This window comes from Populus nigra, chromosome 10 (genome assembly GCF_951802175.1).
Source record: "Populus nigra chromosome 10, ddPopNigr1.1, whole genome shotgun sequence".
Lineage (NCBI taxonomy): Eukaryota > Viridiplantae > Streptophyta > Magnoliopsida > Malpighiales > Salicaceae > Populus > Populus nigra.
The window spans coordinates 6970754-6993155 of NC_084861.1; the positions used below are offsets into that span (position 1 = coordinate 6970754).

The following is a 22402-nucleotide window of genomic DNA, read 5'->3' on the forward strand; positions in this document are numbered from 1 at the left end:
TTTTTAAAAAAATATATAAAAAAAAATATATTTTTTATTTTTTAAATTTTATTTTTGATATCAATCCATTAATATAATCTAAAATTAAAAAAAATTAAAAAAAAACATTATTGAAATCAACTAGTTATTTTTATTTTAAAGCCACGCCATAGGCCAAAAGGCTGACAAAAATAAGTTACTGGTCTCATGATTATGGGCAAGTTTTGACACGGTGATGCAGATAGTAAGGAATGTTGTTATCTAATTTGGGCTTCTCATAAAAAAATACAAAAAAATTAAAAAAATGTTGGAAGAAAACAAAACATATCAGTATTTGGAATACACCCCTTAAACTTATTTTTAGTAATTTTATTTAAAAAATAGATTTTTTCTAAACAAAGCCTAAAAAATAAAAAGCATTTTCCCTATTTTTCATATGGCTAAAAATATTAAAGTTATTTTAGCATTTTTTAAAATTATATATAAAATGCTTTGACATGTTTTTTTTTTTAAAAAAAAAAACATTGTATGGATTTTACAATAAATTTGTAAAATTCCAAAGGATTTTGGCCTATATTTCAAAAATACAAAAACAAAAAACAAAAAAAAACATTTTTGTTTCTTTTAATATATGGAATTATGAATTTATACATAAGACATGTTTCTAATATTAAATAAAAAGATAATTTATTTTATTTTTTTATGTTAGCATTAGATTAATTAGGCTTTTAACCTAATAAGATAATGACATCTTTATTGATAACTTTTCTTCAATCTTAAACAAACCAATGGTTAGAAAACATAATATTTTTATAGTTTATATAAGACAAAATAAATAATGCAGCTAATCACTTTACGTAAGATGTATTCGTGGTGCTAATACATTTTCTTTACACAATCAATCCCCTTATCCAGATTCTAAGACCAATTAGGGTTTTTATTTACTAGAATACTAGATGACGAGTTTCATTTTTCTTTTTCTACTGATAAAGAACAGGAATTCCTTATCTTTTTCACCCACATCATTCATGAAAATCCAGATTTGAGAGTTTATATAAGACAAAATAAATAATGCAGCTTACCTTGTGTAATATGTATTAGTGATACTAATATATTTTATTTATGCAATCAGTCCCTTTACCCAGACTCTAAGACCAATTAAGGTTTTTATTGACCAGAATATTAGGTGACAAGTTTTTTTTTTCTACTAATAAAGAACAAGAATTCCTTATCTTTTTCATTCATATCATTCATAAAAATCCAGATTTGAGAGGATAATCACTACAATGCAACATACATGAGATAAATTCCCTTACTTGGACTCTTAAACTAATTAAGATTTCTAGATACTAAAATATTAAATGGCAACTTTTATTTTTTTTATTGTTAAAAAACAAAAATTCCTAGCTATTTCAATTCACATCAATCTTAACTATCTTGATGTGAAAAAATAACCATCCCGACGCCATAAACTTACAACAATGAATATAATAAAATCATATTCTTTTATCTTATCTTTTGAGAGGTAGTTTTCTGGCATGAGGGCGAGGGTACAGTTCAAAATGAAGAGTACTCTGGGCAGCATCGGAAGTCAATGGAAAACAAGGACAATAGCTTCTCCCATCCCGAGAAGCCTTTTCTTTTCTATCATGGGACGGCCCTGGTGTCTCCAAAAATTCTACATGAGGAATGCAACAAATCACCTCAAATTTGAAGTTCCAAACTTCATTATCTGTTGAATCCAAGAAGGTTTGGAATCCTAGTGGAAATATATACGAGTGGCTTCGAGTGAGATGCAAAGGAAACTTCCTGGGAAGGACCAAATAAGTCCAACTAGTTCGATGTGTATACAATCAGGAAAACAAAAATGCAAAGCATAATAAAGGTGACAGGATTAACAGGAAGAACAGCGGGTTTAAGCCAATGGCGGAAAGGGTTACTCGGATAATGATCCATGATTCTTATTTAATTAAAGATTATAAAGATAAGTATAATATATTTATCATTTATACTTTATAAAATAAAAATTACTCTCACCTAACCAAAAAAAAAAACTTTAGTCGGCTATGAAACAAGGGATAAAATTCATGTAGTATGCACACCACCTCAGGAAGAAATAATGTCGGTAATACAAAGGTCGAGGTCGAATATACTATAGCCTTGGATATATACACACACAAGAAAAGGTCAATTAACATCAGCATAAAAACCTGACTGAGAATTATCAGAATCTTGAGACCAAATTGAAAAATTCTAGAAGTTTGGGATCTAATTGATATTAAATATATATAAGTTAGAGACTAAGTTTGAGGCTTGTTGTAATCTTGAAGGAACCGGGCCGAGGTCCAAGCGGGTAGTGAAACCGTCCCGAAGGGAAAGTCACTCAATCTTGCAGCAATTAGTATTTCTTTATTTCACTCTCAACAACTGAGGAATTGAGTTGAGGGGGTAACAAACTAAAATCTCTATTCCCTCCTCATTTTCTAAAATTCTAAACCCTCGCTGATTTAATTACATAAATGCAATAAATTCTTTAAATTTTTTTTTATATATAAAAATAGTCCATTTCCATGGATGTTCCTGTATAGACGAGCTTTCACTCCGTTTCTATCTCTTCGAAAACCGCCTTCTACTTGTATCGCTCGTTGCCGCTGCTGCCGCCGCCTCGTAGGAGATTGAATTGCAATGGGCGTTGTCGTCTTCCATTTAAAGCAAGTCCATAGAAGGATGATGACGATGATGGTTCATTGAGTTTTAAAAGCGACGGTGTGAGTTTTTGGGAGGAGAATAATCCGGCAAAGACTTCGTTCATGTAATAAGCACTGGTAGCAGGAAGGATGCCTTGGTTGATTTCTTCTTCGGCTCGCCTTTCCAGTTCTCGCCTTCGCTCCTCCGATCTTGGCATCGCTGCAATTTTTTTCTTATTTTATTTTATTTATAGATCCTTTTGTGTTTCTTTTATAAAAAATATCGTGTTCATGCAGGAATGTTTAGATCAAAGATTCCTAGAATGTTCAATTGCAAGAAAAGGTTCTTGAAAAAGGTTTGTGTTTCTAATTTTCTTTACTGCTTTTTTTTTTCTGTTCTTTTCTTTTTTTGCAGCACAAAACAAATAAAGAATAATCCAAGGGTTATGGAAGTTTCGCAGTTTGTAAAGGTTTGTTCAAAGGCCATTATCCTTGCTTTGTACATTCCTTAACTATCACTCTCATATGTTCGGGGCTGCCGTTTGTCTGATTAAATTGTTTTATATGCTAAAACTAAGCAATGAAGGGATTTTTAATAATGTATCTACACTGTTAAAGGGTGAAGATGCTGAAGTGCCTAAGAAGTAAGGAATTCTTTCTGTTTGTGCTGCATCTATGCTGGTAATCTTCATCTCATGAAAACAGGTTAAAAAATGCAAGTCGAGTTTTGGGTTCTTATTTTCTGAAAAGCTATTTGTTTGAAGCAAGACATTCTGTTTGTGTTGGTTAATTGTTGGAGTGGTCAACTTTAATTTTAAATGGAAAATCCTGTCCAGTATCTTGTCAAACTTATCGTCTAAAAATGCTAGTTGTAAATTGGGATGTGTGGTTGATGCAGAAACGATAATTTCACTTAGATATTTACAGGCAACCATGAACCTGAAGAATTTTATCTCTTCCTCTTTCTTTCTGGTAATCTTGAAACTTTCCTCTAGATCATTGAGATTATTTGATCTATTTCTGACCTGATTGTCTGATTTTCACACAGGGAGCTGAGCGAGATTCACTAAAGAAGTGGATTCCTATTATGGAGATGCAGTACAGGGGAGCTGTATACAGGGATTGGTGCCAAGGAGGTCTTCCAGAAGGTAAGGTACTGATAGCCCTGAATTGTTCAGAGAATTGGTGATATTTGTTTCATCTGTAGTAGAAGAAATCAGAGCCCACTTGCTTAAGTTAAATTTACACAGGGTCATCTGATCCTCGAGGATGGAAGAATGTATCTACTTTAACCATGGGGATGTATTCCAGGGATCGTGGAGGGATGATGTAATACATGGCAAGGTTGGTCTCGTGTCATCTCCCTCATCCTCCTAACTTGACTGATGACTTTCAAATGAAGAGGATTTCTAATTTTCTATGACCAGCTTCATCATCCTCTAGCATAGTACGAGACACCATGTTTTGAGTCCTTTTCAGATAGAATCGTTCTTAGTGACTGCATTGAGGTCATATTGTGGTTATGTCTAGCACTACAATCTCCATTTTTGGATGGCTCAATAACATTAACCTTTCGGAAGCATTTCAGAGATTAAACTATACATATTTAGGTGAAACTTAGTCCTAAGAGATGGTGATTTTTGGTACACATTCTGACTGCGTTGAGAATCATTTAGGAAGTTACTTTAGAAAGAGGCAATATATCCACTTGTGCCTGTGCGTGGTGGGCGTGTGCAAGTGGAGGTGGGGGTGGGGGTGGTGAGGGTCTATGCACTGTATCCTCTTCCCATTCATATCCTCAAAAAACATTTGCCCAATAATTTCAATCAGACCACCATAGATGTAGTGCACTTTTTTGCTTAACGTCCAGGGCCCTTTTTTCTGAACTGCCACTTCTCCTTTTATTGTTGAGGATGGTGAGGGTCTCTGCTCTATATCCTCTTCTTGTCCATGTCCCCGCAAAAAAAAAAAAAGAAAAAAAAAAAAAAGAAAAGGTTCCCATAATTCCAATCAAGACCAAATGGATGTAGAACATTTTTTTGCTCTACATCCAATTCTCATCTTTCTAAACTGCCGCGCCCTTTATTGTTGGTGTGGAAACTATTGCAATTCAGACTTTGTTTTTTGAGCATTTCTCTGTTTCTTTGGACATCTAGGGTTGGTTTTATTTTCATACCAGGGATAGATGGTTTGCAAACTTTTGGAAGGGAAAGGCCAGTGGAAAAAGTTTTGCTTCTATTCAAAGTCTGGCGATGTCTGTTTTGGCCATTTCCAAGATGGGTGGTGATATGATCACTTCGTTTGTATTGATTTTGATGGAGCAAGGTCCGTGTACTTGATTCGCTATGGAACTCTTTTTAATCTCAACAGATCTACAATAACAGTGATTTGGTATAGTGATTTGGTATAGAAATCTAATTCCATGCCAATTCTCCATGTGCATGGGTGTGCTGAACATGGGATGAGGGTGTTCTTGCAAGCCGTGAGTAATTGGATCTGATAGTGGCTGTGGATAAAGCCTATGTACTCATAGAATGTTAGTTACATTTTTCATTTTTTTTTTTAAATTGCCTGCGAAGCCTTTGTTTGATTCTCGAGGTTCAGCAGGTATTCCTTACATTTGAAAGTTATTTTCAGAACCTTGCTACAGCCAACCCCGTTATCTGGTGGTATTCTTCTATCTCTCCCCCGGTAGCGTGTTCACTTGAAGGTGTAGTTTGTAAATCATTTGTGCATTTAGTTTTTGAATAGTCAAAAGTTTTCTTCAGAGTTCGGACGGCTGACTTCGTATAAAGCAACCGGAGGACTTTTTTTTTTTTTATGGTATTTGCAGATTTGGTTACTTGGTTTCGTGTGATTTCTGCCGGAATTTCACGCGAGATAGCGAATTCTTGAAAGCTTTGGATGTACCATAATCAGCCACAGATATTGGGATGAAACAGTTGGGGTTCAATTCAGATTGCTAGAGAACTAGGGATTTATTCAAGGATTGAACTAGGGATTTCTGCCGGATGAATGATCTCATGTGATATGTTATTTTATGTTCGACGATGAGTGGTCTTATTAGATCAACTCAAGACATCCTATTGGTTGATTTCAAGAATGCATTTTCATATCAGTTTAGATCCAAGATTACAACTTGGATGCTCGTACTTCGAATGAATGAATTTTTTAATGCGCTATAGAATTGATCATAAAGATTTTGTGAGCCTGAAGAAAAGATTTCCACTAGCTCCATGCTGCCGAATTCCTCATCTTTCCGTACAATTTTTGTTTGTTTACTATAAGCTTATAAAAACCAGAGTCCATATGGGGGGGAAGAAGAAGAAAATCAACCTTTGTTTGATAACTGCCAGCAGCCCCAACGCGAAGCTGAAAATCCATTCAACAAAGCAAGGAAAGCAAGCTGTCATACCCCCATATCATTTGTCCCTCTTTGCATATTGTAATTTGTAGGGCAAAGATATAACACGCAGAGGCAAGAACTTCGCCGAAACACACAGCTTCAGAAGGCAGGGGGGAAGTACCATTGCCCCTCCAAAACTTTACTACAAACCATTTACGCAGCATAGAATCAATCGACCTCGACTTCAAGCAAAACTGTTAGCTAGCAAGTTTTCCAAAACACCATGAAGAACATAATTAAACGCAGCCTGATAGCTGCTGAAGCGAGGAAATACATCAAACTAATTAACATGACTAGCCATCAATGATTAAAGCAATGTTCTATGCATGCCTAGGCCTATCTACTGGAGTAGATGACAAGTGAAGACAAGATTGGTTGCCTTGGACCAAATGTTCAAATGAAGACGAGAAATCTTCCTTCGCAAATACTTTCCTTCCAACATTTTAGCAGCAGATTTTATCAGAACAAACTTATAGATTGACCAGTTCAGCTTCATAAAAAAATTTTCCAACTCCAGCATAAAATCTGTCAATGCACAAGGAAAGTAGTTGCATATTTTTTTATAGCCACAAGGTTATAAAACCAAATGCTATCCAGTTTCTGAAAAAAGAAACGATCGTTCTGTAAAAAAATGTAAATGTTCAGAGCTTAAACTAAAAACAGATTGACCCATCAATGTACAGATCTTTACTTTTATTATGATTTTTTTATTTTGGAAACCCATCAATGTATCCTAATATATTACACATTTTCTCAATTGTACCTTGTCCAGAAAAATCAATACTTTTAGTTTATCCACATTCTCTAAAATATATCCATTTGTCAATTTTTTTTCTTAAAAACATTTCTTATTTAGAACAATCGTTTGTTTCCTTTACATGCTCTTGAAAGGGCACTCAAATGAATTGATATCAACATTATCATGTGCAATATATTATAATTGATTGATTTTTTTTTTTACAACAGTACCATCGAGAAAACATGTTTGTATACTAATAGATTCCCCAGCACACCATTGACATGAAAACCAACATATCCTTCACTAGAGTTGTAGCAAGATGGTAAAGGTCATAAGAAGATGGGAAAAACAACAGCCTTGAGGATTCGATCGGGCCTTCTAATTCTGGATGACAAGGCAGGCAACAAACAAGGTCATTGGAGTCCCGTTAAAAGAGAAACAAGTCACTCGGATCTCCTTTAGATCATAAAGAGAGTTTAAACATGCATTTATATTTACGATCCATGATTTCCTATTCTGCCAATGCATCAATTGAAAAATTGGGATTATTCTAATTAGTGGATGACTTCATTAAATTTTGATTTGGCATGTCATTATATTGCAATGCAGGTGGTCGAGTTGTTATAGTCATAGAGATTGAATGTTTTTAAATGGATCACCTTTTGGGAGATGGCAAAGGATATTAGGTGATTGTGGAGGATAAAAGTTGTTGATAATTCTCATTGTTAGGGAGCATGCCATACTGGGTAGGAAGATTTCGTGACATAGATTGGTTTAAGGTAAAGAATTTGAGGGAGATGCTGTTACGCCTAGTTCATGTTGGCCCGCTAACAGTTTGTTGTTTACTCCTCATTTGATTTTGGATGCTGAAAACAAGAAATGGGGAACAGAAGATCTCTCATTGTGGTATAGGGATCGTGGAATCATGGATCAGTCTCTTGTTGCGAGCAGAAAGCAATTATCAATTTTCTGTTGAATTCATGGCATAATACATGGTATGGCAATGAAGTGTTTGTTGGCTATTTATTTGAAGTATATATCAGCCTTGTAAACTTTGAACAGATATCAGTAGGCTGGCGCTGATGAAAAGTAGATGATTAGATGGGGAGGTGTACAAGAAATATCAGGTGAGACTTGGATGATAGTCCCACTATCTGTGCTTCAGGATGCCTATTTGACAGGAATTCCAAAGCCTTAAAGCGATTATGCATTATGCTATCAACCTCAAACATTCTGCAGAGTCTTGTTTCGTTATCGAGATTCAGGTAGGGCCCATTTTCTCTCTTTCTCTTCGATGTATCTCTTCTATACTTCCTTTCAGCTATTCCAATGCTTTATCACCCAACTATGTAACATACAAAACACAGGAACATATATGTAAGACATCACTTGATGCATTAAAACAAGAAACCTTACCTCCTCATTCTGCTAGCGAAGGTGAAGTGTTCCTCAAAGTAGTATCCCACGCAGTTCAATGTCCCACAGTTTGTTGAACACTCTTTTCCGGAGAATCATGTTGATGTAGAGAATTAAGACTGTATGCAATTAATTGACAAAAAAAGTCCATCAAGGGGATGCTACAAGGTCAAATTCAGACAGGCAAAGTCCGGTCTACTCACCTGCAGTTCTGTGGTACCCTCCAAGACACAGACAGTGATCGTTTCAAGGTTGGTGGCAAAGACAAAAAAGTTTTCCAATCCTGAAGCATAATTCCAAGATCATGGAGCTTGCTATCCAAACCAAAACAACAATTTGCATGCATTGTACAAACTAAATTCAAATCCTTGCTGGGTTCACAAAGTCCCCCAAAGAAAGCAGTGTCCAAGAATCTCATCTTCAATCCAAGGCTCTCAATGAAAGGATCAAATTTGATAAAATTAAGGACATCCTGATCATGGAAGCCAGGATAGGTCTCCCGTGAGGAATACCAGAACTTGTAAAATTCTATTGAGCGTTTGTTGGACTTTACATAGTTAAAGCCTCCATTGGGTCTGTTTTGTATGTCACTGGAGTTGCCTGAGAAATGATCGCATGCAATCTGGAAATCAGCATCCAGAAAAAACCGTGGAAAGGGGTCCCTGAACCACATGATATCAGCATCCTGGAGGAAACCAACCAAACACATTGAATGTGCAGTAGAATAATTAGGAAAGGATGACCAGACTAGGATGAGACATGAATATGAATTCAGAAATGAGTATCTGCATGCCTAGATTAAAGAAAAAAAATAGCAGCATTATTACAGGGAATGCCATTCTATTTTGAAAAACACAAAAGTACAGTTCAACCATTTGAGCAAAATAATTAAACAAAAACCAACCTTTCGTGATTGAAGAATAAAAAAAAGTGCTGCATTTCACAATGTAACATAGAAAATGTTTGCAGCATCACACCATCCATCTTATTCCTTTCTTTTACTATTGAAAAAAAGGGTGCCAGGACACCTCGGACAGCCCAAATAACCTCTAAAACCTTAAAACTAGTTTCAGTAAACTCTCCAAGTAAGCAGTGCACAAACATTTCCTTTTTCAAAAGCCACTTAACTACACGATGACTGTACACCTATTCCAGCACAGAACTAATTTGCTTCAACAGCAGTAAAGTAAAACAACGATCCATCTCAATTCCCAGAGAAGATGAATTTGCACAAGCAAGAAAATCACAGCCCCGAGCAAAATAAAGAGATTAAGTAATAATAATAATTACCGTGAAAACAAAGTTATACCCCATTTCAAGAAGAGAGCGCAAGAAATCGATGCGTCTCCACATCATCTCCAAATAGACATGGGTCATAAAATAAGCCTCGTCATGAAAGTCAAGTCCTTGAGTAACAAGAGCAAAGCAATGCGTATGCAACTCCATACACCGCCTGTACGCCTTTTCATCCAACGCAACAATCACCAGATGATCCAAGAGCCTGCGCGTTCCCTGACCAACTCTAAAGCTTTCAAGGAATAAATCAATAACTGTATTTGGAGCTGCCCATGCTTCATTTAACGTAGCAATTATTACTGTCTTATCTTCCATTGCAGCTTCTTTCAGAACTTTCTCCAGCTTATTATAATCATCACCACCATTAATCTACATGATCAATCACATTCAATAATCCATCAATTCAATGCAAATAAATATGTTGCTGAGCTAAAATGCGCTGAATAGTGATTTCACCATTATTATTATTATTATTCACTCACTGGGATTTTAGAATCGCTGCCGCCGAGGAGAGAAGGGAAGATATTAAAGGAGTAACCGGAGGAGGAGGAGGAGGAGGAGGAGTGGAAGCGGGGAGAATCAGAAGCGCCGTAGAGGAGCAAAATGAGGACGGAAATGGAAGCGAAGACGAGTACGGCACGGGGCACGGTGGATTCGGACAACATGGAAGCGGAGGTGGCAGGGAAGCTAGTGGTGAAACAGATGGGGATTGTTTGGAAGCTCAATAATAAAGTAACTGGATTCATCAAGCAGATGAGGGGCTTTTGGTTTGGAAATCAAAACAGCGTTGGATAGGACAATGTGGGTCCGTCTATTTCTAATAACTGTGTCCCTTGCTGTCCTCCTTTCTTGTTTTTAATTGACATTCCAAATTAGGGGATTTCTCCCGGCGCTAAAGTCTAAAACACTTTGCAGCTTTCCATCTCTTCATTCATGCTTTCTTTTTCCGGTTGAATTGATGACATTTACAAGTGCAAAACTATTCCATCCATAGCTATGCCATGATCACGTGGATTATGCTAATTTCATTTGATAAATTTAGTTTTTTTTTTTTTTTTTGAAGAATACAAAATGTTCAACATACAAGCGTGACCTGCCCTGTTAATGTCCAGGGCATTTAGAAATGTGGTTTGACCGTGTTTTAAAAAAAAATAAAAACAATTTTTATCATAAGTCATTCACAATTCAAGATGGTAATTTTATTGTTCAGAGACTAAGGTGTGAGTGATGGTAATAATGCAAAATTTTGAAGATCCAAATCTGGATAGTTTTTGAAGCACTCCATCCCTTATCGCTGCTCTCATTGAACCATGGAGCCGCGCATACACCTTTGTTAGGTGACGGTTTTGTTCAAATAAATTGTGAAATTAATGTGTTGATTTCATGCTTTTAGATAAATTACTTAATACCTAAATTCATAGTTTCTAATCTTGCCTTAGTAGTGAACTCGGATCAGGATTCAGGTCACATGTTTTTACTAAATCATTCTAGGTTAATCCCTAATTTTTCTTTTTAGTTTTTAAATAAAATAGAATAATATTGTTTTTGTTAAAAAATAATAATTAATAAGTTATAATCAGATTTTTTCTTTTCTTTATTTTTATTTAAACCTAATCTAAATCCATTCCTGCATCAATCAAGTTCCAGTTCAATCCATCAAGTTAAATTTTAAATCTGGTCAGGACTACAAAACAATAAAATAAATTAAAGCAACAAGAAGCGGTGCATAATTATTAAAATGAGGCTGTGAAATTTGTTCAGGATATTCCACTTTTGAAAATAGGAAAAGACTTTTATTTATTTAATAAATAAAAATTTGAGGAGCACATATTTTTGAGAAGCCGCGGGATTTCTCGATGTATTCCAAATTGTCAGCCCTCCAGCTCCATCATAAAAAAAAAAAAAATAGTCAAAAGCTTTTATTTATTTATAAAAACAAAAACAACTGATCTCTTCAACAAAATGCCACCCAAACAAAACTTGACCGGTCCACGATGTAGGAAGTCTGTTCGAGAATTTATATCTTCTGTTTTAAAAAATGATTTAGAAGTGTGGATTTTTTAAAATGTTTTTTATTTAAAAATATATTAAAATAATATTTTTTTTTATATTTTAAAAATTATTTCTAAAATCAACATATCAAAATAATTTAAAAATATATAAAAAATTATTTTAAAAAAATTATTTTTTTTATAAATACTTTTAAAATACAAAAACACGTTGCAAAATTATTCTGGTTTTTGAATTCCTATTCCAGCCCCAACCCTTACAGAGATAGGAATCTGTGTGTGGTTAATTTATATATATAAAAAGATGGCTGCCATTTGTTTTTTAATACGAGCGTCCTTCTATGTCAATTTTCTAAAGGGGTTTATACGACGGATTTACCCGTTCATATGAACAATAAATTAAATTAATATATCTTTTTTTTACTTATTTAGTTAGAAGCTTCATGTTATAGGCTTATAGCTTGGTGGTTAAAACATGAAAAGACATCGAAGTCACGGTTCAAAACTTGGGGGGGCATGCCCATTTTATTTTAAAGCCCCGTTTGTTTGCAGGAAAGTAAATTTCGAGAAAGTATTTTCCGATGTTTGGTAGTGTAATGGAAAATAAGTTGAAAAACACTTTCCAGTGTTTGATTATGTTATGGAAAATGAGCTGAAAAATAACTTATTAATATTTTATTTTTTCAAGTTTATTAAAATAATGAGAAACAAATCTTACAAATTAAAAAGTTGAATGAGAATGAAATTGAAAAAAAAATATAATTTCATAAATTATCTCAAATAAAATAAATAATAATCAAAATAATAGAAATCAAATCTAAAAAATTAAAAAAAATGAAAGGTGAAGAAATTAAAATAATAATAATTAACATTTTATAAATTATTTCAAATAAAATAAGTAAAAATCAAAAGAATGAGGACCAAATTTGATAGATAAAAAATTTCAATAAAAAAATGATAAGAAAAAAGCAAATAGCAATTATAAAAATAAGGACCAAAATTAATATAAAAATTAAATTTTAAGAGATGAAATTAAAAAATAAATATTCAAAACAAATTATATATAACAATCAAAAGTTTGAGGATTAAATTTGATATAATTAGCAAATAATGACATTTCTAAATTTTTCACAACTTCCGGAAAGTGTTTTCCGCCCAAATTTTTCAGGAAAACACTTTCCTGAAAACCAAGCCAAATTTTCCTTTAACTGGAAAGTGTTTTCCGTTGACTAACTTTTCCAATAGCAAACAAACACAAGAAAGTTTGGAAAGTGGTTTCCCGGAAACCACTTTCCGGAAAACAAACACAGCCAAAAGGGAAAACACTTTCCTAGAAATCAAACCAAATTTTTCTTTGACTGGAAAGTGTTTTCCGTTGACCGAAAAGTGTTTCCGTTGACCAACTTTCCTAATGGCAAACAAACACAGGAAAGTTTGGAAAGTGGTTTCCCGGAAAATGAATTCCGGGAAACAAACATGGCCTAAAATGAAAAAAAATTACAAGTCTAAGTGCGCAGCCCACATAGCTCTACTTTTTTAACAGAGATAACATAGGACTTCTAATTAATTTTTTTATTATTAATATAATTATCCGGATTAGTTTGTGCATACTTTAATTAATCTCATGGCCTTCAAAATTAACAATTATATAAATCTTAATTAATCTCATGGTTTTTAAAGTTAACAACCATGTAAGTCTCTAGTGACCTTAAAATTTATAAAACTCAAACTTATAATCTCTAGAAAACAAAACTACAGTTTAACTAATTGAGTTACACCTTTTAGAATTAATTAATTTTATTATTTCATACAGAGTTGATTATGAGTCATTTTTTATATTTTTATAATATTATAATATAAAAAAAATTAATTTAACTTTGTAAAATATATAGCCTGAACTCAAGATGCAAGTTAATTTTTACAAGTTAATCTTGGTGAATATTTTAGTTTTTCTTTAGATCTAGAGTAACTTTTATGTAATTTAATTTAAAATTTAGAATAAAAAAATAGTAACATTAAGATTTCTAAGTTTAAATTATTATACTAACAGTAACAAAAAAAAATTATGACTACCTAGAAATTATTTGTTTACATTCTAAAAAAAATTTAGTTCCAAACCGCAATAAAAGCGTGGACAATAATCGACGTCATTTTCTACCATTATGTTTCCTCGAAAATAATTAAATTTTTGTTCTTTATTAAACCGGTAAAGGATTGATTCTGATTCTTAACTTAACCACACGCAATTGAAAACATGGTGAGAGCACAAACCAAAGCCCTATCCTATACTAATTCCTCTTGCCAGTAACTCCTCTATCGCCCACGAGCATGATTTCTTGTTCACAACATGGTAATTTTCTAAGAAATAAGCCTCCCAAGGTTGCTCGTAAATACTGGTAAACATGAACACCGCGCGACCATTTTGCACGTATATCTTCAAAGTCGCACGTTTTAGCCCCATATGAACTCAACAACTAAATCAAAATGAGATTAACAAAGGCTAAGAATAAAGGACGAATGGAGATATCTGTGGAAAATGAGCACTAGAATATTTAATTTCAGAGAACAGACTTTTTTTTCAAATATTGATTAGGCACCACAAAGAGCAATAGACAAATCTAAGTTAATGTCCCGTTTTCCAGTAGAAAAGCCAGAACAATCTTTTAAGTTAGACCTGGAGTATGATGAGAATGTCTCGCTGATCTCGCTCGTCGAAGAAGCATTGCTTCTCTGTGAGGAAGGAAGAGGCAGGGAGAGTGCAAGTGACAATTCGCAAACACCAGGTTCTTCATCCTCTGCTCTTTCACTTTCAGTAACCTCGGATTTGTACTCCTTTCCTGGTTTGCACATTCTATCCTCTAGCTTGGCAATCTGTGGATGGAAAAAAAAACCTGTCATCTATAGTTTGCTGCATTACTGACACCAAAATGCAATGGAAAGATAGGACAACATTTATCAATGTTATTGAGTAGCAGATATGAAGACTTAAGAGCAAAAACAGCCATTGCAGCTGTCACCGGAATCTCTCAGTTCATACAAGTGTTGCTCCGTAAGAAGTTGGAAAGGCATACAAATATCTACATAATTGGGGCAGGTGGTGGACATTCCTCTCTACTTATCCTGATAATTAATTGACACGTAATAAGGAAGAAATATTGTAGCCGTATTACAATCATGCCGAGTCCTATGTGGGCATGCAGTCCTGCGATTCAGTAACAGCAGTCCTGCCACTGCTTGTACTGGCTCTAAGAATTCATGTTTCTCCAGTGCACTAGACGGATAGTTTCAATCCCCTCCCTTTTACCCTCGAGGCGACCCCGTTTATCAAAGTGACAGTGGACCACAGTACGTTAAGATTACAGTAACACAAAGATTATCCTGCATGTTTACCCCAGAACCTAGCAAAGAAAACTCTTCAAATTAAATCTCGAAATGGAGCTTGAATACAAGTCCATTTTAAAATCCCCACAGTTTTAAAGAACTGAACAAGCAAAGCAGGCTGCGGAGTTGCTGGTCAATTACCACCATCTAGGGAACTAGACAGGCTACCGATGGCGGTTTCAATCTGATGGCAAGAACTTGTTTGTTTTTTCGTTTAAAAAATATTTTTAAAAAAGATTAATTAATTTTTTTTTAAATTTTTCTTTTTTTATGTTTTGAAATATTTTAATATGCTGATGTTAAAAATAATTTTTAAAAGTATTATTTTAATATATTTTTAAATAAAAAATATTTTAAAAAATAACTATCAGACTACTTGCACTTACAGCCGGTCCATAAGGTAATAATAAAATATCGCCCAATTAGATACTGTACAGTGTACAGGTCCAAAGACTTTGCACTAGCATGAGATACTACTGCACACTTTCTTTTTTTACCTAAATTACAGCTATGAGAACACTGTAGGGCTATAGAGATGACGTAAGTTGACCAAAAAAGCCCGGATATTCCATCCGACCACTGGTCATAAAGCCCTACGTATATCTATTTATATACACATGTATATGGAAACGAAAAAGAGGCCACCCTACAGAAGTCAGCAGACTTGAAAAGATGAAACCAAAAACCAACGTTACACTCAACCCCATTAGAAAGGCTGGCAAAAGAAATAGAGAGAGAGTTTGGTTTAAATTTTCTACCTTGACGAGGTCAGATTCTTCCGCTTCACGTTTCGAAGTGTTTAAGTAATACAGGTCAAGTGATGGGGAGAAGGCTGTCGATTGAGGCTTAGAATGGGCTTGCTCCCATTTGAAACCACCTCCATTACCTTCCTCCATTATTCCCATGTAATCATCAAAAGAGTACGGATTCGAGACTGTCTCCCATACTCCTTGACTGCATTGCAGGTTCTCCTCAGATATTGAACTCCTGGTCTCGATTCTGGCCCTGTAGAAAAGAGAATTTAAACAAAAAGGAGCTTGAAAAGAAGAAAAAGCGAAGGGCTGAAAGGAAAAGATCATGCAATATTGCTAATCTTTTTTTGTTTGTTTCTACATGAATATATCTACTTTTCTTTTTGATATGTGCGTCTGAAACCATAAGGATAAAGCTAAGCTGACCTTTTTGAAGAGAAAGGCCTGTACATCAAGTGAGAATCTGATTCTTCAATGGGTTTTACGTCTTCAACACACTCATCATGGTCATCAAAAGATCGTCTCTTTTGTTGGGTGGAGCTACTATCTGTTCAAAGCGACCAACCCAGCAACATAAACCCAAACGCATACAAAAAGATGTCAATTATATCAAATTTGGCTCTTTTATAATTGAAAAAAAAAAAAGAGTAAAGGAAAACAAATGGGGCCTGTAACTTATAAAAGCAGGAATGCGATGCAAGTGATGCTGTGAGTTTCATCAGCAATGCTAATATTAGAAGATTTGCAAGAGAAACGAGGCTTATTTTGTTCTCAACGCTTTTGGCATCAACTCTAACAGAAAAGACAGGTAATAAATGAAGGGAGGCAACTGCCCATTTCCAAAATGGATGTTCACATGTGAATTTCACAATTCTTGACTTCGAGCAGTTGATAAGAACCACTAGAGGAAAGTATAATAGAGAGTCTGTCTTCAATGCATGTACAGACCCAGACAATGATGGATGACATAGAGCTTGAAGGTTAGAAAATTGTAAGTTTTGGGATTCCTGGGCCTATATGTGATAGTTGAGGGATAGAGAGCCAGAACTATTAATGTGTACTCATCAAACAAAGAGGGTGGAAACTAAAAAGCTTTGGATACCTTGTCCCCTCAGGTCACTCCTCATGCTTCTATACATCTGATCAAGACAAAGAAAGCACATGTAGGCAAACCAGTGAAACAAATGGTGCTTGAAGATACAAAAGACAAGAATTTTGAATCCAAGGAGTAGGAGAAAAACAATACACCCCAAACTAAAGTAGCATGGAGAAGAGAAAGACTAACCTGGAGATGGCTTTTCACATGTGAAATGGTGAGTCCTTTCACATCCATCAGCTGAAGAACCAGTTTAGGCGTAGCCTCTACAAAGAAGAGACGGGGGAAAAAAAGAAACAGAAAGGAGCAAAATAAGCACATAGTCAACATAAGTGCCAAAATGGAAGAACCAAAAAACCTAAAACAGAAGAAAGCAATAATCCAACAAGAACTGTACTCACTATCTTGGCCACCGAGCCTCTCAATGGCATGAACAAAGCAGCGATGAAGCTCAGGAGTCCATCTCAAACGAGGCACCTTTGATCTTACATATTGCCTCACAGCTCCACTCCTTCCACAACTACCCATTTCTTCAGAATCTAAATGGGTATCCCAAAGAAAAAAAAAAAAAAAGTTCCTTTCCTCTTCTAGACAAGGTTCCACCAGCCGGGCTCTCTTAAAAATTTCTCCTTTTTCACCCCCTTTGGTTTGTCTTCTCAAAAGGAGTTGTTTCTTTCTTTTTTTTCTTTCAACCTTGTTGGAAGTGTCCAGGTATAAAGGAGCAATATGCACAGGTCACAGAGGCCTAAAACAAACTTACACATATATACTCACTCATTAGCGTAGATTCTTAACAATGAAGGTAGATAAAACAGGTTTTAAGAAAGAGAGAGAAGGATCACGCGAAAAGGAATAGACGAGGCTGTAAATTCCTTAAGAAGGACTGATAATACCTGACTGCTGGCTTTTTTCGGGTGTTTTGTATTGAGTTTTAACTTTTCTTCTTTTTAATTTGATTTTTTTATTTTAAATTATTTTTTTAATATTAAAGATAAAAATAAATATATTATTTTAATATATTTTAAAAAAAATAACCTCTAGCATAATTCAACTGACCTGCAGCAGGGAGGGAGAGAGAGAGAGAGAGAAAGGGAGTGTTAAAATAAATGAAGGAAATCTGATCTGAAGATCACGAATTTCTGATCTTCACCGAAAATCATCACACCTATGTAATAGCAATACTACCAATAACATATAATAGTAACCAACTCTACACGCGCGGCACCAGCCAACTGCTTCACTTTGACCTTTGTTCTCTCCACTAATACGTGTGTTTTTGTTATACTTTTTCGAGCGTGTGATGAAGTAAATTTTATTTGAAAAAATATTAAAAATATTTTTTTATTTTTAAAATTTATTTTTTATATTAATATTTTAAAATAATTTTAAAATACTAAATAACATAGTTAAAAACATAGTTAAACTGCAAGTCAAACTAGATACACGCACCCTTCAGAATTATATAGTCCCATGATTGGTTTGAAATTACATTAAGAAGTATTTTAAAATTATTTTTTATATTGATCAAGATAATTTTTTCGAGTTTAAATAGTGAAAAATTAAATAAGAGGTCGATGTGCCCTCACCGAGAACTATTCTATAAGATGAAGTTCTTTTTACAAGTATTCTCATATTAGCCTACTTATGTTAAAATGACGTGCTCAAAATAATTTAATAAATTACTATATATAAGTTTGGAATTATAAAGATGAAAGAATAAAATATGTTTAATTACTAAGAGTATGTTTGATAATTTTTTTCCTGTATTTTGGATTTTTTAAAAAATATAAATTAATATTTTTTTAATATTTTATGATTTTAATGTATTAATATTTTGAAAAATATTTTAATATATTTTTAAATAAAAATTACTCTTAAAATATGCATTACAACGCGTAAAACAATTCTATCAAGCAAACTTGTCAGTCACTTAATGCGTGCATGTGAAAGGAAATAAATATACTAAGGAATAATAAATGAGTAAAATGAAAGGGAATAAATTCTCCTTTCCTGTACAGTACAATACGCCAACGTCGTCATGATCACAAAATGCTCGTCTACTATTATTATTTTCTTTGTTTCCAAAACAAAGCACAGTCTTTTTCTCTCGAGACCATTTTACCCCTTTTGTTTTTTTACCATAACGAGAAGACTGATTATTTATGTGAAAAGGAATCTTACTGCATCTACAATTACACTATCATATAAATTAAACTCCTCGTATATTCTGAAAAATAAAATTATATTAGTTATAGAGATGAAAATACTCGTAAAATATGGCTCATGTTTCACAGGTAATTATTGGATATGAGATTTGTTGGCATGAAGGTTGTTTTTATTAGAGAATAATATAAATTATATCTTGGAAGCTCACCTAAAAGTTTAAGCTTTTAGGTTGAATTGATTTTTAATATGGTATCAGAGTCTTGATGACCAAGTGGTCACGAGTTCGAATCTAACCATCCCTGTTTATTTGATAAAAATCAAGTATAAGGTAATGTGGAGCTGTGTAAGTTTCAAACCAAAGGGCTTTTACTTGAGGGGATGTGTTAAAGAATAATATAAATTATATTTTGAGACCTCATCTAAAAACTTAAAATTCTAGATTAAATTAGTTCTTTAACAGTCTTATAATAATTTAACTCAGAACTTATTTATACAGAGCCATGATTTCACGAAACTTGCTACAGCTTTCGTAGTGCATCTCAATCCTTACAAGTATTGAAGAATTTTTTGTGTATATATATATATATATTGAGTTTAGAATTGTGATAATGACTGTGATTTAAAATATTTTTTATTTAAAAATATATTAAAATAATATTTTTTTAAAATAAAATATATTTCTGAAATACTTTTAAAATCAGAACTCAAAATTATTCTTCTCTATTTAACATTTGTTTTTTATTTTTGGTTCAGTAAAAAAATTAATCATCGACTTGGCTGAAGAACGGGTAGTGAACTGGGGATTGTTTAATCTTTAAGCTCTTGTAAGAAGTCCAAAACAGCCATTTCTTTGAAAAATTAGGTTTCTCCATCGATCTTATACAAGTCAAGCCTCAAGTCAACAAATCAATAAATTGACCCGTACAAATGGCTAGACTTCCATGTGAAATACTTTTGTGATATATCAAAAAATGCATCTTATAATTTTCTTGAGATCTCACGTGTATTATGACATTACATTACTCCCAAAGCCATGGATCAGTCGTGAAAGGCAGGTTAAATTGTTAGAGGATCAAATTAAGAATATCATGAAGTTTTAGGTATATCGAGAAATATTTTAATGATCTCAGGGGTTTTTAGCAATGATTTTTGAGGGTGTGATGAGCTTTATTTTAATTCTAGAATGCATCTAATTTGGTTCTTAAAATAACATTTTCAGTTTCAAAAATAACTCAAATATTTTATATCATGAGAAGGGAAGGGAAGATGCTTTCTCTTAGAGGGTGAATTTGACCTGTCAACGTTTGCTCTCCTATATCTTGTTTATCACCTTTCTTTCCTTTTTTTCCTAAAATGCCAAATGGAGTGGCAAAGAAACTGACTTCTTTACAAAGAAGGTTTCTTCGGAGTGGAGAAGTGGAAACAAAAAAGGTTTGTGATGTTGTTTAGAGCTTGATTGGCGCTCATCCCAAGAGAAGAACTGGGTCGACTCTGCATTAATAAGTTCTTCTTTCTCAAGCCCGTATATTACTGTTGCTGAGAAAGAGGGCAAAGTGCTAGAAATGGGTGAATGCCATGCCTCTGCATGGACATGGAAGTTTAAGTGGATAGTACAGTTGTAGGTTTGGGAATTGGTTCAAGAAACCGATGATGTATGGATTTGGATTCATGATGCAACTGGAAACTCCTCTGTCAAGTCATGTTGCTTTGTCTTCGACTTGGTTTTGCTGTTTAGTAGATTAATTTGTTCGGAAATCTTTGGTTTTGCCGAAGGTGTAAGCATTTGTTTGGTTAGCAGCTTTAGGAAAACTACAAACTAGAGATTTTTTTCGCTCTCGCTCTGGGTTAGTTGATCAACAAGTAAACATGCATTCCTTTTGTAGCATCTGCCAAGAGATCGTGCCACATGCCCTCCTACACTGCCATGGGGATTGGCTGCTGTGGTCTCGAATTATCAGCTGGCGTGGTTTTTTTATGGGCATCCCCTTGCTCAGTGGATGGATTATTTCAGAGATATGCAGGAAAAGTTGTGATTCTGACTCCTCTCCACGATTTTATGGTCCATTTGACTGGGAAGGAATGGCTTGGGTGTAGTAAACGGTATCATTTTAAATTGGGATAATATACACTCTCAAATAATATTCTTTGAAAATAATATTTTTTTAAAAAAATTATTTTTATTTCAGCATATTGAAATAATTTTTAAAAAATATTCTTTAAAAACATAAAAATAAAAAGCTAAAACTAACTAGGATTTGAGACGTGCTGACCGCAGATACCTTAAAATAGAATATTGATGGCTTTTCTTTGAAAAAATAGAACAAAAATAAATTATTATTAAGATTTATTTTTAAAAAATTAATATTTTTAATTATTTTAATACACTACTATTAAACATTTAAAAAAACAATTTAAAAAACAATTTCAACGCAAGCTCAATCACGGACCAGTACAAGGCTAGCAGCTACTAGAGTAACAGTGGTGGAAAAAAAAAAACTCTCTCTCTCAGATTAAAAGAATATCCAAATATTTTCCGTCTGACAAGTCAAAGGGAATTATCATTACTATCTTTGGGATACGCGCACTTAAAACGTAGTCCCACTCTCATTTGTTATTTCTTTCGTTTTCTTTTAGCAAGCCCAGCCTGCACCTACTTTCGAATGCCACTCTAAGCGTGACGCGCGGCATGTCACGCTCTCGCTCACTGTTCTTGAACCAGAAGCGTTTGCTGGCTCTGGTTCTGGAGCTACGGTGTCAACTGTGGTGCGTCACGTTTTTTTTTTTTTTTTTTTTATGAATGGGTGCGTGCCATTTATGGGATTTAATTACGATATAGGATTTAAATTGAGAAAGCACCACTACAAAAATACGTCTTAGCTTTAAGTTGATTGATGAATGGTACATGTTTTCGTTGCTCTTCCTTCTAATCCTGTGCTTTTAACATTCAAAAAAATCCCTAGATGAACATTTTCTTAATCTAAATCCATTAAAAAAATTAAAAAAAATGAAGTTAATTAAATCAGTGAGGACGAAAAATCATAAATGATGTATTTATTGGAGCACCCAAGATGGCCCTTGTTGCAAAAAAAAAAAAAAAAAACAGAGATGTTGGACCAAGGAGCACGCGGAAGGGCAGAGACTGCAGAGGGTTGTGTATAGTAGGGCCTGTGCAGACATAGGAGACCCTATGAAATTTGTTTTCGTTCCCACTGGTCCATTATGATGATGATGGGATCAGATGGCAGGGAAAGGGAATTATGGAAATTCCTGCACAGATGGAATGATTCAAAAGATGAACATCAGAACGTAGAAAGTCGAGTGTTCTTGGTAACTTTATCACAGTTAAAAAATCTTTTTAGTAAAATAATAGAGGTTAATGAAAAAATATTTCGGTATCTAGAAAATAGCATATAGTATTAGTAATTGGTATATAGGACATCTCATATGTCAATTACTATTAGGAGTCTTCATTTTT

General features: G+C 34.0%; 3 protein-coding genes across 38 annotated transcripts; 1 reads left to right on the forward strand and 2 right to left on the reverse strand.

The window, feature by feature from the left end:
• Positions 1 to 2316: 2316 nt before the first annotated feature.
• LOC133706026 (uncharacterized) lies at positions 2317 to 5818 on the forward strand. 34 transcript variants are annotated; one of them, XR_009844402.1, is made up of 5 exons: positions 2317 to 3136; positions 3715 to 3814; positions 3917 to 5202; positions 5304 to 5376; positions 5500 to 5818. XR_009844402.1 is itself a non-coding variant. In XM_062131529.1 (5 exons), the coding sequence occupies exons 2-5, from the start codon at positions 3342 to 3344 to the stop codon at positions 4956 to 4958; spliced, it is 264 nt and encodes an 87-aa protein (XP_061987513.1). In that variant the 5' UTR covers positions 2317 to 3136; positions 3285 to 3341; the 3' UTR covers positions 4959 to 5784. The 34 variants fall into 34 exon arrangements, 4 of the variants coding, with proteins under 4 accessions (XP_061987513.1, XP_061987510.1, XP_061987511.1 ...); XR_009844401.1 differs by adding exons at positions 3285 to 3347; positions 3565 to 3638 and having other exon boundaries at positions 3715 to 3819; positions 3917 to 5784; XR_009844397.1 differs by adding exons at positions 3285 to 3347; positions 3565 to 3638 and having other exon boundaries at positions 3917 to 5784.
• A 1243-nt stretch (positions 5819 to 7061) lies between these two features.
• Positions 7062 to 10327, reverse strand: LOC133705000 (uncharacterized protein At4g15970-like). Of its 3 annotated transcripts, none has more exons than XR_009844176.1 (5): positions 10006 to 10327; positions 9518 to 9892; positions 8431 to 8912; positions 8228 to 8346; positions 7062 to 7195 (listed from the first exon to the last, which is right to left on the reverse strand). XR_009844176.1 is itself a non-coding variant. In XM_062130083.1 (4 exons), the coding sequence occupies exons 1-4, from the start codon at positions 10267 to 10269 to the stop codon at positions 8283 to 8285; spliced, it is 1185 nt and encodes a 394-aa protein (XP_061986067.1). In that variant the 5' UTR covers positions 10270 to 10327; the 3' UTR covers positions 7750 to 8282. The 3 variants fall into 3 exon arrangements, 1 of the variants encoding a protein (XP_061986067.1); XR_009844175.1 differs by lacking the exon at positions 7062 to 7195 and adding an exon at positions 7750 to 8156; XM_062130083.1 differs by lacking the exon at positions 7062 to 7195 and having other exon boundaries at positions 7750 to 8346.
• A 3756-nt stretch (positions 10328 to 14083) lies between these two features.
• Positions 14084 to 17021, reverse strand: LOC133704425 (myb family transcription factor MOF1-like). Its single transcript, XM_062129241.1, has 5 exons — positions 16951 to 17021; positions 16768 to 16804; positions 16092 to 16212; positions 15672 to 15918; positions 14084 to 14403 (listed from the first exon to the last, which is right to left on the reverse strand). Exons 1-5 carry the CDS (start codon positions 16996 to 16998, stop codon positions 14122 to 14124), a joined length of 735 nt encoding a protein of 244 aa, XP_061985225.1. The 5' UTR covers positions 16999 to 17021; the 3' UTR covers positions 14084 to 14121.
• Between the last annotated feature and the right edge of the window lie 5381 nt (positions 17022 to 22402).

Coding starts and splice junctions, on each gene's coding strand:
- LOC133706026 (XM_062131526.1), top strand. CDS start 2,966: ATGTTTAGATCAAAGATTCCTAGAATGTTCAATTGCAAGAAAAGGTTC. Junction 3,137..3,714: donor AAGTTTCGCAGTTTGTAAAG/GTTTGTTCAAAG, acceptor ATTTTCACACAG/GGAGCTGAGCGAGATTCACT. Junction 3,815..4,845: donor CCAAGGAGGTCTTCCAGAAG/GTAAGGTACTGA, acceptor TTTTCATACCAG/GGATAGATGGTTTGCAAACT.
- LOC133705000 (XM_062130083.1), bottom strand. CDS start 10,269: ATGAATCCAGTTACTTTATTATTGAGCTTCCAAACAATCCCCATCTGT. Junction 8,913..9,517: donor GGTATAACTTTGTTTTCACG/GTAATTATTATT, acceptor GGTTTCCTCCAG/GATGCTGATATCATGTGGTT. Junction 8,347..8,430: donor AGGGTACCACAGAACTGCAG/GTGAGTAGACCG, acceptor AATTGCATACAG/TCTTAATTCTCTACATCAAC.
- LOC133704425 (XM_062129241.1), bottom strand. CDS start 16,998: ATGGATGTGAAAGGACTCACCATTTCACATGTGAAAAGCCATCTCCAG. Junction 16,805..16,950: donor ATGTGAAAAGCCATCTCCAG/GTTAGTCTTTCT, acceptor TGTCTTGATCAG/ATGTATAGAAGCATGAGGAG. Junction 15,919..16,091: donor AGGCCTTTCTCTTCAAAAAG/GTCAGCTTAGCT, acceptor TCTTTTCTACAG/GGCCAGAATCGAGACCAGGA.